Source organism: Pygocentrus nattereri, chromosome 9 (genome assembly GCF_015220715.1).
Source record: "Pygocentrus nattereri isolate fPygNat1 chromosome 9, fPygNat1.pri, whole genome shotgun sequence".
NCBI lineage: Eukaryota > Metazoa > Chordata > Actinopteri > Characiformes > Serrasalmidae > Pygocentrus > Pygocentrus nattereri.
Genome location: NC_051219.1, coordinates 4,059,247 through 4,074,728, shown reverse-complemented (window position 1 = coordinate 4,074,728; position 15,482 = coordinate 4,059,247). Strand labels below are relative to the sequence as shown.

Here is a 15,482-nt window from a genome sequence, read left to right as displayed (position 1 = left end):
TATAGCACTTTTGGACACATTATCCTCACGGCTTCTGCACAGGTGTGTCTTTTGTGTAGTTCAGGATCTCTTGTAGTTAAGCATGGACAATCCTGCAGGAAGACCACTGCTTATTTGATCTAATTTTGTACCGACTGTACTTGAATTCTGACACTGCTGTTTTTTTTCCAGGTAAGACAACAATACAGGAAGTTACTGTGTCGTAGCTGTGTGACTACTTACTACGTAACCTCTGTCACTGAAGTCCAAACCACACAAGGATGAAATACAAATCTACATACTTTTTGAAATCTAGCTATGATAATAACATTTCGGTGTTCAGTAGGTTAAAGACTGAAGTACTCCAACATGGTTTCTCAAAAAACTTAACTTCTTATGCAAATGTTATCATATGCAAGAGTTCTTTCTTTTCAAGAGTCACTTGTTTATGTGGTGTTGCAAGAACAAATACAGCATATTCATTTATTATTCTGCTGGTTAATTTAGTTTTTATGAATAAAGTGTAATTTTTTAAATAAAACTGTAATTTTTTAGGCTGAAAATCCCAGTCTATGCATATTATTCTGTTAGTAAATAATGAATGATATGAATGATAATGGAATGATATTTTTTTCCTTGTGTGGCAATGATATAACATTTATTTGCTGCGTGCATAGCTCACTTTCCAGCTTTAATACACATCATACTGCCAGTGGCGGTTCTAGACAGTTTCAACTTGGGGGTCAGTCTAGGGCCAGTGGTTATGTTAGAGGGGCCGAATGCTTTTTAGCTTATGGTGCTTTGCAGGCATTAAAAAACAAATGTATGCATTCAATATCATTCAACATTTTATTAATGCAGTTTTCAGTTACAATTTCAATTTACAATTTTGCATCATCTGAATTCTATATTTATGTTTCATACAAACACATTAACAAATGATCACCTTTCAATGTCTTTTCTATGATTTAAAATGTTATTAATTTTGTACAGTTTCTTATTAAATTTCTTTTACATCAGCTGTCTTCTATAGTTTGTATGTTTTCTTGCCAACAGAACTCTTACAGGTTGTTTTCTCACATCTCATACAAACAGATTAACAAAAATCACCCCTCAAAGCTTCAAAGTCTTCTTGAAACAAATCAACATATTACCTGGGAGTGAAACAGCTAATTAGAAGGTGCATATTCAAGTTCCATTACATCAAATGTATTGTACAGTTGTTATGCTTTCTTACAACACAGATCTACAAATTCGTCCAGATTCAAGTCCTTTATCCTCCTTGACTCAATACTCAGTACACCCAAATTATTCAATCTGTCATCTGTCATAGTGGACCTTAGATAGGTTTTCACCAGCTTTAGTGCAGAAAACTTTGCTGACAAGAATCAGTAGTAACAGGGATTGAAACAGCTACTTTGCACAGTTTGAAGAGTTCAAAAAACTTTGTTATAAGGCTCAATAAATGATGCCAGTTCTACAACACTAGACGGTCTTGGCACACCAGTTTGTATTTTCTTTTCCAAAATTCTCCTGAATTGATGTAGTTCATGTCCCAAGTCCTCAATGTTTGACTCATACATTTTAGCAAATGAAAACAGAGCATTCTCTTTGAGAATTCCACCACTTTTAGGGTTCAGAGATTGAATGGCATTCATGATGTCACAGTTTCTGTTGGAGAACCACCTGCTACTTTCAGCGAGTATCTGAGTATCTAAAACAGGGTAGAAAAATCCTGTACGAAAACTCTCTTTATGTAGTTCTGAATCTGACGTTTTCTGACCTACAGAAGAGAGCACACAGTGTACGCCAAGTTGAGAGCGTAGCTTTTTTTTTAAAATCATTTTGCCGTGGGCTGTACTGCAGTACCACACTGCTCAGCAGTAGTCAACACTTCATTCCATAGGCTATTTGCGCAAGCAGACCTCGTGCCTCAACAGATCTGTCCTGAAGGACTCGCTTAATGGCAGGCAATCGATCAATAATGTTACGTAGAGACTTATACTCACAAGCCCAGCGAGTATCACTTAATGTTTGGAGCTCTCTGGGTGCAACTTCATACATCTCGTTTTGTACACTAGGCCATTTATGATACACATACACTGTCCAGATGTGAAGACATATAATCTTTCTAGGAAGGAGAAGAACTGGTCTGCCTCAGGAACAGTTTTGACAGTGTCTACTAAAACTAAAGTAAGCCAGTGTGCACTGCAGTGGACATAAAACGCATGCTTTGCTTGCTCTTTAATGCATGCCTGCTCATGATGGAAGCACCATTAAATGTTTGGCCTACTAGTATTCAATTTGTCTCTGTATTCAAGACCATGCTTAACAAAGTAACAAGTAACTTAGCAAACCAACTCTGAACCCCATCACCAGCTTTTCCACCCCAGTGACCAACATGATACCCTCTTCCACCTGTAGTGCTTCCCTCTCACCCACCATCAAACAAGGCACCATTTTGAGTGCTGTGTCCAGAAACAGAGCCCTAACTGCAGAGGTACTGCGGGCGCTAAAGATGGTTTAAGGCTATGTTTACACAACAGGTAAAGGCGGCCCAAATCTGATCTTTTTCTTCATATGTGACACAGATGTTTGTCTTTGTGTCAATGTGAACAGACATAAACACTGAATCAGATATTTTCAATTCTGATTTGTGCTACTGAAATCTGATATATATACAATCTGTGGCAATGCGACTCAGTCTGAACAGCCAGATGAGAATTCATGTGACGTTTACATCAATCCAACTCAACATTTGTCATAATTTCACGCTGCTGAGACTCAAAAACATTTAGGCTGATGTTTCTGTGGCAAAAAAAATTTAAGAAACTCATCACAACCGCTTCGTGTTCGAAGATGTTTTCAAACCGAGTCTGCAGCATGCACAAAAGGTTTAATGAGGACACGGATCAAAGAAATGGCCTTGGCTGAATAATGTGAACTCTAACACATTCTGCGCAATGAGCCCAGCTGTCAACCATTGGAACTTCATAATCACTCCTGTGATGGTGACTAAGATGAAACTGAAGCACCTGGAGTGACAGGTGTTCACTGGCTGTCATTATTGTTTACCTCTGTATGGGCCATATGAAGCTCTTTTGGTTTGCGCATGTGAGTTGGTTTGGGAGCTGATCTGTTCAGACTGATGTCGCATAGAGATACCATTTAAAAGATGGTGTGAGCAGCCAAATTAAAAAAAAAATCGGATTTGGTGAGAAAATCAAACCACTTTTACTCCCTGTATAAATGTAGCCTTATTCTCACGATTCTACAAGTCATTGTGGTTTCTTTAGTTGCGATGCTGTAAAGGTGTAGGAACAAACTCTTCGGTGACACTCGTCTCTTGCATATAAAGATGTTTATTAGCATTGAGAGGTCGAAGTCACAGACAAGCCTTCGCGAAAGAGCTTGGAGAGAAGAGCCAAAATTCTCTGACACGTACATTTACGACTCCAAGTTTTATACCGATGTGGACATCTGGCTTCTGTCCTCAATTTCGATGTATGGATCTTCTTTAGCCAAATTTGGTATAAACATACGTTATTGTCCAGAGTAGCCCCAGTCGCCTAACCCCCATATATAGCATTGTTTAGATTCAGGGGGGGCCCTATCCTGCTGTCCAGCTGCCTCCTGCATCAGCTCCACCATATTTCAGTCAGAGGCCCACAGGATAAACTCAACCAGAATCTACACAGTATAATAACCAATATGATAGAAAATAATGTTACGACTATAGAATTAATAAGGTCAAATTCAACACAGTTCCCCCCTTTTTTGGGACATTTACGTCTCAAAAAACCAAGGAAGGGCTCTTACTAGCATACTTTAAGTACATGGAGTGCGAGAACGAAAAACCTGTCAGGCAGCTTTCTGTCTTAAATGTCCATCAAACAATCTAGACAGGAAAAAGTCTCTCGCGGTCCTCCTGCCCTGAGCAACCACCTATTGTACTCCATGTCAATCTTAAAAGGATGATAACAAATCACTTAAAATGTAATTGGCAAATACATTTGAAACCTCAGAAAATAAAATCAAAAAATGTCCACCTTCCAGCTGGTCAACCCATCGGACTTTCCAGCAGACCTATCCCTGCCTAGCAACCATATCCCTAGCCATCGAGAAAAGAAAAAAACATCTGAGGTCCCAATGCACTTACCCCATAACAGAAACGTCATTCTTCAAACAGGTACAATAAACAGAATCTCACCAATTATAACATAATGGAACACAAACAAATACTTGTACAGGTACATAAACATAAGAATATGTCACACTGAAGCTCCTCCTTGACTCTGGACAGTCCATCACAGCATCGTGGTGTCAATGATGTCGTGAATAGGAACATCCTCCAGTCCACTTTATTCTCTCTGTCAGGACAAGTTCCTTCAGCATTCCCAGTGGCCTTTCCCCCCTTTTTTCTCATACTAGAGGAAAGAAAGAAAGCACCAGCCAGTATCTTTTTGCAAAACCACTGACATACAGTAATATATTGATTAATATATTAGTTAATATAAATCAAATAAATGGAAATTAATTATCCCATTACATAATGACAAAAGACAAGAATAAATGTCAAGATTATAGTAAACTCAATCCTCAAATTGGATATTTATCCATCAATTTAGGAGTTATCACTTCTTCCTCTTCTATATCAGTCATCTGTAAGACTGACAACTGACCATTTTCCCCTGGCATCACAACTCCTACCCATCTCAATATCATAGCTTTCACACAGGTCAATATCAGCGTACAAAAACAAAACATTGCACACAATGATATAACCACTGCTATCAGAACCTGAACCATAGCTGACCCCAACGGACCCAACTTCTCTAACAACCAAGCATTAGCTGACCATCCAGCTCCCTCAGAAGGACCAAGTGCATCTCTTATATGTTTCAATGCATCTATAACATTAGTTATGTTATCAGTGCTATCAGGAATTAAAGTATAACAATCGTCTCCTGTCAAATTCAAAGCCACACAAAGACCTCCTTGTTTAGCTAAAATGTAATCAAGCGCCATATCATGTTTCACCAATGTCAATCTATGACTCTTTTGAGTATTGGACAAATATTCAAAACCCTTTATTGTCTCATTTGCAAAACCTTGTAATGTATAAGTAATATTATCAATATGATCAGCCAAAAACGTCACACCATACCATGGAAATATTCCAATTCCATCATATTGCATCAGGAATCGCCGTCGTCACATCCTCCTGCTGATGAAGTAAATTTATGTATGGCAAGTTACTTAACCAAGCACATTCTAATTGAGGTCTAAACAAATGCGATGATATAGCCATCCATCTATTTTGTGGCGAGTGTTGATGGTATAACATCCACGATACTACATAATATTGACATTTGATAGCTAATGGTTCTGGCACCGCTTCTAAAATTAAAGACCATGAACCTGGTGCTGGAATCTTCACTACACATGGACCATCCACTTTACTCACTGATCTCACAGAATGAGTCAACTGCTGAAACCATAAATTTCTCCCCGCAAATGGGTCTGCTATTTTCATTGCTGAGGAATCAAATCCATATGCTTTCCACTTAGCTTCTCTCTTCTGTAATGCACGATAACGGTCAATCATATCTTCTGATATCCAATCAGAATCAAAAAAACTCATCATCCACCATTGGTTCTCTCATTTCAAAAGTCTCATTACTAGTCTTCACACTAGACTCTATCTTTAGCATAGACTTCTGAGTTATATTTACCCCCTCTTTAAATTTTATTGATGTCATGTCAAATGTCTGGATCACATTTACAGAGTTCATAGGCAACAAAGATGTTGTCTCTGTTTCATTAGCCAAAATTAACCTTGTCCTATCTTCACTTGTAATGTTTCCTGAAGTGACAATAGTAGAGGCTGTCACCATTGCTGTAGTAACATTCAACCCCTTCAGAGACATAGCTAAAGTAGTAGCCTGTATTGATGTGTTAACACTCTTAGTTATTTCCGGAGCTAAAGTAGTGACCCTCATCTGTGTATTATTCACCCTCGGAGTGGTTGCTGTAAGTAATTCCCCCTGAACACTCCTCACAGCTGTAAGTACTCCAGTAGGACTCACATCTTTTAACACAACTACCACCTTACGAGTTATGTAGCCTTCTCTCCACCCCTTACTAGATGGCACAAACTTAAAATGTTGCTTGAAATAAGTACATGTATATTCTCCCTGATCTTCCCATGTGACATTACGCACAAAAAGCGAACAATCATTCTTAACTTTGAACCACCTCATGGCATTATATAAAAGATACTTCCTCTGATCATGAGGAACTGCATCAACTTCAGGTCCCTCTAACAGCACATCTTCACCACGACTATTTCTCCACCGAGGAGGGTTATTACCTCCAACATTAAATCTCTCACATCGACAGGGAAGATGAACCCCTCTTCCTCTTTTAGCTCTAACTACCGTCTTTAAAGGATCTGGTGTTGTCAAAATTATCTGAGAAGCTTCTGTAGTTGAATATGACTCATCTAGCAGAGTTATACTATCACGCAACCCTAATAATTCTCAAATCTCCTATGTACCCTAAGGTATATTTTAAACTTTTGGAGCTCGTACAAAGGTCTGTCCACTCCTGCATCCACACCTGAACATACTCTCCAGAACTCCCCACTCAGTGGCACCCACCATGAAGCCCGCTCGCCCCCCTGACAGCATGACAGAGAGTGACTGCAGAATAGCACCAAGCCAGCAATTAGAGACCCGAGCAAAATCAAATTTGAACTCTCAGGGGCCACTTTTCAGTGGTCACCCTCAGAGCATACTCAAAAATGACCAGCAGAAGTACAGTAACCCCAGCATTGGAACCCCCTGGGACCATTCCCATGGAGACCGTACTCAAGCCCTGGGTATATTGAGAACCGGTCCGGCCGCGCGCTGACCGGAGTCGGACTCACTCAGTCTTGAGACTGTCTTAGGATTTCTGCAGTTTCAGAGTCACCCTAATCAGGTCGAGAGAGACACAAAAGCCACACAGCACAGCACCCCAGAATAGAAAAAGCCCATGAAGAGATGATCAGGCACGAACACAGACAACCCAGCACCAGTCCAGTACTATTCTCACCTGACGCCAAATTCTTGTGGTTTCTTTAGTCGCGATGCTGTAAAGGTGTAGGAACAAACTCTTCGGTGACACTCGTCTCTTGCATATAAAGATGTTTATTAGCATTGAGAGGTCGAAGTCACAGACAAGCCTTTGCGAAAGAGCTTGGAGAGAAGAGCCAAAATTCTCTGACACGTACATTTACGACTCCAGGTTTTATACCGATGTGGACATCTGGCTTCTGTTCTCAATTTCGATGTATGGATCTTCTTTAGCCAAATTTGGTATAAACATACGTTATTGTCCAGAGTAGCCCCAGTCGCCTAACCCCCATATATAGCATTGTTTAGATTCAGGGGGGGCCCTATCCTGCTGTCCAGCTGCCTCCTGAATCAGCTCCACCATATTTCAGTCAGAGGCCCACAGGATAAACTCAACCAGAATCTACACAGTCTAATAACCAATATGATAGAAAATAATATTATGACTATAGAATTAATAAGGTCAAATTCACCACATCATGCAAAGACACAAGGCAGCTTTTTCAGGCCATGTTCCCCGGACAGTCAGACTGCTGACAGATTTGCACGTGGTGAATGCAGGTGTTCATATATTTGTACCTTTGTACCTTCTGGCTCCTTATTTTACACAACTGATCTTGTCGATACTACTGAAGCAAAGATGGTATATGTCATGGTATTTGATGAAAGCCTGAACCACTATTTACAGGCTAAACATAGACATAGATTTTTATTCTTATTCTTCATGATTACACAGACATTTCAGAGAACATGTAGTCATGAAAATTTGCCTAAGAGGCATGGAAAAGTCATGGAAATTTATTGGTAAAAATATGTATGAACCCTATGAACGGTGACATGACATAAGTCTAAAATGCCAGTCAAGCATGAAGTGGTCCAGCTCCCAAACCTCCTGGATTTATACACCAGTCGCAGCCTGAGGAAGACCAGAAGGATTCTAAAGGTCTTCACTCACCCAAGCCACTGTTTGAATTAACAAGCAATTAATTAACCTGGTTAATTGCTTAACAGAGTTTTTACAGTTTTTTACTTGTAACTTTACATACAGTATGTATTGCATGGGGTGGGAGTTGTTCTCCAGCATGGATGCTAGTCTGGCTAACATCCTCCTGTCTCCCACTGCCTGCACTGGGTCTAGCTGGCCCTCTTAATGAATCTGTCAAGTCTCTTCCTCTCCACAGTTGAGATGCTGTTACCCCAGCAGACCACTCCATAAAAGATGCATGCAAAGAGCTACTCAAACAAGTTGAGTAGTATGATGTCCACAAACGAGCCATCAACCATCTAGAGGCCTGTAGAATATCACCAGCTACAAAAGAACAATTCCCCAGACAATGTGTGATTGTCGGCTGGCTAATGAGCTTAACACCTTTTATGTGGTGTATCACCCTCCTTTCTGAGGGCCTGTACCAACCAGCTCGCACCTGTATTCACAATGATCTACAACAAATCACTGGAGCTGTGTGTTATACCTTATGTTTCATTCCATATATTCAAACTTTCATTCTATATCCACAAGTTTGGTTCCATCTATTTAGTCTTTTATTCCATATTCTTAAGCTTCATTCCATATATTCAGATTACCATGCCTTATATTCAGACTTTCCTTCCATATTCAAATGTTTCATTCTGAGTTTTCAGTCACTATATACATAAACATGGTTTGATAAAGCTGGAAGTGAAACTCTCACCTCACTGACTCTTGGTTTTGTAGGTGTGTTACTAGAATGTCATAGATAGATAGATAGATAGATAGATAGATAGATAGATAGATAGATAGATAGATAGATAGATAGATAGATAGATAGATTATAAAACAATAAACATGTATGCAAACATTTGAACACCCCTGTTTCTATTAATTTGTTGAGTTTAACATAATGGAAAAAAACAAAAGAGGATGGGGTTACAAAGGAGGACACAACACACATACATTGTTGTTGATTTATTTATAGTGAATCGTGTGTGGGGGTGGGCTTTGTGGGTGCGTTTGCCCACCTTCCACGAACTATTCACAATAAATAAACCAACGACACTAAAAGCTAAACAGCATCAACAACAACAAATCTCTCTTTTTAATCTGGGACTTTGCATGGCCACACCTAAGTGATTCAGTCATTCAGGCCTTTCCGAGAAATGCTGACCTAAATATAAAGTCTGCATGAGCAGCAGCAGCAGCAGCACCAAAAAGGACCTACTGAAGCTCCACCCACAAATGTACTAGCAGTCGTTTCTGATTCAGCCCTTGATGGTGAGGAGATAGAAGAAAGACAGTGTGACATTTGGCCCTGTACATATGCAACAGCTCTTTTTCGAGTGTGAGAAGTGAACATTCTGACTGACTATGTTGAGATAAAGTCTGTGGGTGTCATTTTATAATGAGAGTCACTAAGAATCTCGATACACAAGGGAAAATGAATACAGTAGTTGCATCATTGTTGCATGCATTATTGAAGAGTCATTAAAGACAATAAAACATTTGACTAGTCTTTGTATAGTCACTCTATTTGACTGCATGAAATTTTGAATGACTGGAATGTGTTTTGAGTGGACAGATGTGAACATGTTAATTTACTCTTTATATTTAGGCAATCAAGTTCAGTTCCAAAAACATATTAATTAAAACTTCCAAAACAATACAAGGAACAAAATCACCTTTAATGCCATGATATTAAAAGGTATCACTTTGATGTCCCCATGCTCCAGAATGCTGACATAATCATGCCATAGAAGATGTTGTTTGTTATCATGACAGATTATGTCCATTTTGTGCTACAATGTTTCATATCATGACTTTACATTATAATGTGACATTAACTCATCACATTGAACATTATGTCCGTCATTACAGGTGTGACAGCTCATGACAGCTTATGCAACATTTGCTGTATAACATTGTATTGCTGTAAATGAAAAACAGCATTTTTAAAAGACAGTATGCCTTATTTACATGCATTTATGCTTTAAAAAGGGATATTGGCCCTTAACTCTTACAGCACATTGACGGTGAAACTGCTTTTTTCACAGCATGGTTCTAAATATTTCGATGATCAGACACATTGGTCACTATAGATGGTCAAGTGAAGCATTTTGATGAGTGAAATCTCCTTATTTGGAGCTCTCAGCAAGAAGATAAGCAGAAGTGTTCTCAGGATGTGGTCCATGAATGGGGGAAGAAAAGTGCCAGTGTCGCATCTCGCACCCTCAGAGTGGACACTGCTGAGCCAGAGACAGAGAGAGAGAGACAGTGAGAGACAGGGAGATAGAGAGAGAGAGACAGAGAGAGAGATAGAGAGAGAGAGAGAGAGAGAGAGAGAGAGAGACAGTGAGAGACAGGGAGAGAGAGAGAGACAGAGAGAGAGACACAGAGAGAGAGAGAGAGTGAGACACAGAGAGAGAGAGACAGAGAGAGCGAGACAGAGAGAGAGATAGACACACAGAGAGAGAGACAGAGAGAGAGAGCGAGACACACAGAGAGAGAGAGACAGAGAGAGAGAGAGAGAGAGAGAGAGAGAAGAAGACACAGAGAGAGAGAGAGAGAGAGAGAGACAGACAGAGAGAGACAGAGACAGAGAGAGACAGAGACCCTGAGTGAGAAGCGGCTTAGAAAATGGATGGATGGATGGATATATAAATACACTAGAAATAAGGCTAGCCAGAGATAACGTGCACAGCATACAGTCCTCTGAGCTGGTGGAGCTCAGTGTGTAGTGTGCTGGGTGGTCAGGCTGATCAGTAACGAACTGTAGTGTTGTTGTTAAGCACAGGTCGATGCTGTGACCAGTTTGACAGCTCGGGGATAGAAACTGTTCTTGAACCTGGTGGTTCTGGCTCAGATGTTCCGGTACCTCTTGGTGATGGCAGAGAATGGAACAAGGGGTGGCTGGGATGTGTGGGGTCTGAGGATATGTTGGTGGCTTTCCTCTCACATTGGTTGTCCTCTATGGGTGGTAGGACAGCTGCGGTGATGTGTTGAGCAGTTTTGACCATCCTCTGCAGGGCCTTGCATTCAGCAGCAGTGGTGCTGCCATACCAGATGTGTTGAGTGACCAGGTGAGATCCTCAGATATGTAGACACCAAGAAACTTGAAGCTGTTCACCCTTTCTACCATTGCCCCCTCAATGCTCAGTGGTGCATGCTCTCTACTTCCCCTCCTGAAGCCAACAATCAATTATTTGGTTTTGCTTACGTTGAGGGAGAGGTTGTTGGCAGCACACCACTCTGTAAGGAGATTGACTTCCTCAATGTACAGTCCTTCATCATTGTTGGTGATATTGCCTATCACTGTGGTGTCATTCGCAAATTTAATGAAAGTATTGGAGCTGTGTTTTGGAGTGCAGTAGTAGGTGTACAGTGTGTAGAGCATTGGTGAGAGGACACTGCCTTGTGGAAAACCTGTGCTGAGTGTGAGGGAGGAGGAGGTGTGGTCACCCATCCTAACACACTGGGGTCTGCCGGTGAGGAAGTCCATAATCCAGCTGCACAGGGTGTGACTTATTCCAAGTGTGTTGAGCTTGGAGACAAGTCTGGAGGGGATGATCATGTTAAAGGCGGAGCTGAAGTCGATGAACAGCATTCTCACATAGGTGTTAGTTCCTTCCAGGTGGTTGAGTGCAGTGGGCATTGCCAGAGAATCTGTGTCCTGTTTGCCTGATAGGCAAACTGGTGGGAGTCCAGGGTGCTGGGAAGACTCCTCTTTAAGTGAGTGAGGATCAGTCTCTCGAAGCACTTCATGACTATGGGTGTGAGAGCAATGGGGCGGTAGTCATTCATGCTTGATACGGTGGTTTTCTTTGGGATGGGGATGATGGTTGTGGCTTTGAAGGAGGCAGGAACAACAGACTGTGTCAGGGAGATGTTGAAAAAATTTCCGTGAAGGTGGCAGCCAGCTGATTGGCACACGCTTTCAGAACCCACCCTGGAATGCCATCGGGGCCTGCTGCTTTCTGAGTAGAGACCCATGTCAGTGCTCTCCTCTCCTCTTCAGTAGTCAGTGTGAGTGGTGCAGGTGGGGGCTCCTCTGTGGGGAGGAACAGGGCAGGGTTACCACATTGAGACTGAGCAGTGGTCTCAAAGCCTGTGTAAAAGTTATTCAGTTCAGCAGCAAGGGAGGCATCTGTGGTTAATGGAGCACTAACTTTGTTCTTGTGGTCCACAATTGCTTGAATCCCTTGTCACATCTGTCGGGGGTCTGAGTTAGTGTAGAAGTGGGCTGCAATTTGTGTGCTGTACTTGTGCTTTGCAGCCCTGATGCCAGCCTTTAGGTTGTGTCTGGCAGCTTTGAGCTCCTTGCTATTGCCGCCTCTTCCACGTTCGTTTAGACATGATCCAGTGTGTTTTCTCCTCGTGTTGGAAAGGAGATGTGCTGATGGAGCTTGTAGAGCACTGTTCTGAGATCAGTTTGAGTGCAGCTTCTGAGTGTTGAGACACCTGCTTGCTGATAGCATTAGCTAGTGTAGTTAGCGCTAGCTTAGCATCACTTTGCGGAGGAATGTACATGGCCACAACGATAACCACATTAAATTCACGAAGAAGGTAATAGGGTCTACATCTCATCACCATGTACTCCAGATCAGGTGAGCAGAGGTGTCTGACAACAGCTGAGCTGTTGCACCATTGGTCGTTCACAAACACTCACAGCTTCCCTCCCCTTGTTTTGAGGGAATCGGCCGCATGGTCTGCATGGTGTGCTGTGAGCCCATGAAGCGTGATAGTCTGTTATGCTGCTGTGAAGCGAGGTTTCAGTAATAACAAAAACACAACAGTTACTGGTTTGGCGATCTGACGTGATCCTGAGTCTTAGTTCATCCAGCTTGTTTTCCAGTGACTGGCCATTTGCTAGAAGTAGGCTGGGGAGTGGGATCCGAGTTAGCTTAGCTAGCCTATCCCGGATGCCCCCACGTTTGCCCCGCTTGTGTTTATGTTCGCATGCCCATTGATGACGTGTTCCAGTCGAAGGCGAAGTAACGGGGCTCTGGAGTAAACAATAGGCAGTGTGGGGTTGAGAAACAGCAGGTTGAATGGTAAGTCTGTACATTGTTTTCCAATGTCCAGTAATGTTTGTCGATTGTACACAATGTTAGACTTGCACATTGTTGACAAACAGTAGACGAAACGTACAAATTACTAAAAAAAAAGAACGACAAATAAAACTGCACATTAGTGGAGAGCTAGTCCAGCTGCTACCGTCGCCAGCACTGCCAGAAGTGAACAATCATGTAATCCAGGGAGTTAGGGGAGATTGAGTCCATGGAGGAAACAGGATTAGAAGGATGCATGACAGTAACCTTTTCTGGCAGCTTCATTTTACAAGTTTTCATTCCATGTTAAACAGTCAGGAACCAGAATGCAACTGCCGCACCATTTAAAGTGGAACAACAAATGCGAATATGAAGCTGGTAAATAATGAGTCTGAGAAGCTGAAAATATGCTGAGCATAAACACAGTGACAGACAATTGACTGTTGACTGCTGTATATCAAATTTACAAAACGAAACAAATCCATTCACAGGAGAAGTAAGTGGCTGTGTAGAGTCTGCAATCAGACACCTCTCTACTTCTATAAGTTTGAGTCCAAGTCTGAGTCTTTGATGTTCAAGCCAAAGTTTAAAAACATTTTTTATTTAATATTTACTATGAGGTGCCTTTGATGGCTCACTACAAACCACTTGCTTCCCCTTAGTATAGGCCCAAGGACTACCAAAGTGTGCTTTGTTTTCCACTTGTTGTCCATGGCCCAGTAGTGGAGAAACTGTGCTCTAAAGAACCTAAAATTTGTAAATTTATTATGAGGGTACTTTTATTGTAAAATGATGCTCCTTCATTTTATGGGTTCCCTTTCCATCATAGCATTGAGTTCCTCTTATGCCTATCCTATTTTTTCTCAGCTTTGTTTTTGATTTTTGGATTTTTTTTTTTCATTTAGGCACATTTAGACTTTGACCATCTTAATTTTGATTCACTGATTGTGGATCATTCTACCAAATTGTCAGAGTTGGATAAATAATTATACTTGACTTGAACTTTAGATCAAATCCTTTTGCTTTGTATGACCTTATACCTTTTGTTTATTTTATTAAAACAAATGACTGAACATTCCATTTTGTCACTACCAAAACAATCATAACATTACCAAACCTTTACAAAATTCTTCAGCAGTGACTGTGTCAATGGTGATCATTTTAGCTCCGTTTGAACAGAACTCAAAAATGCTAGCCAGTTCATGAATAACAAACGCAGCTTTGAACATATAGTTTTGAGCACACAAAGACTGTAATATTTGTATTAAAATGCCTTTCTATAGGCATGATTTTTATTTGATTTTCAGAGTTTAGAACATATTTACTTAAAATTTATGGGATTTCACTTCTCTCCATAACTGCTCTCGATGAATGTGTAGTACTGCTTGAAGTAGTACTGCTTTCACCTGCTTAGACACAGACAGAAGCGTCTCATAAAGTGAGACGCAGTAGGTCATGAGAGAGTGGTCAAGCAACTGGTTATCGAGTGGGGGTGGACCTATTCCTGTGTTGGGAGGCCTGCCAAACACTATCACAAATGCACTTAGGCTGTTCTCGTTTGTGGTTTGGTCCTGCTCTGCCAAAGGACCAGAGGGCGATATTTGGCCTAATTAAGGGGTGATAGCTGCAATGTTTTCTCATATCTATTCCTAGATACTTGGTCAGGCTATTCAAGCCTGTGTACACAAAGGGTTTACCATTATCACTTGAAACATGTTGTGGCAGGCCCCACCTGGGAATTATTTCCTTGAGGAATGCTTTGGCCAATGCTTTGCCATCCTGGGTACCTGTGGGAAAAGCTTCTGAACATGCATACACAGACCAGGAGGAACCTTTTCCCTTCTGCTGGAATTAATTCAACAATGTTGCCAATGTTGAAATGGTTCCATTGCTGGGGGGTGTCCCACAGCTTGTTGTGTTAGGGGTCGTGTGTGCCTAATGCATGTTTTGCGCACATATGAGGCATGTTGAGCAAACATTTTGGGTGAGTGTTGAGAGTCCTGGTGCATACCAGTGTCTAGCTATGGTTCCCAATATCCCCCCTTTGTTCATGTTGCTCCGCCCATGAACAATAGCAATCAACCTTCATGTATGCTTTGGGAAGGCATGGCCTATTGGTTGTTGTGTGTACCCATACATTGTTTTGTTTTGTACACCCTGATTTTGCCCACTGAGCTTTTTCAACTGGTGTGGCAGTAGCTTGAATATCTGAGAGGGTTGGTTTCTCCTGCTCGGTGGTGTACACTTGGGCGGCGGAGATCGGTGTGTTATGTGCAGTGTGTTTCGCTACCCTCTCAGCAAAGGCATTGCCCTTGCTAACAGGGTCAGCAGTGGAAGTTCTCTGGACAGCAGTGCTACTGACAA

At 41.4% G+C, this 15,482-nt stretch overlaps 1 protein-coding gene across 1 annotated transcript in view; it reads left to right on the top strand.

Annotated features, from left to right (window-relative positions):
- The window catches only part of LOC108413434 (adhesion G protein-coupled receptor E3-like), a 49,309-nt gene extending 48,311 nt beyond the window's left edge, over positions 1–998 (top strand). The window contains exon 17 of the mRNA XM_017685946.2: positions 172–998. Within this exon, the coding sequence (XP_017541435.2) occupies positions 172–264 (93 nt within the window). The 3' untranslated portion in view covers positions 265–998. The remainder of the gene's footprint in view (positions 1–171) is intronic.
- The last annotated feature ends 14,484 nt before the right edge of the window (positions 999–15,482 follow it).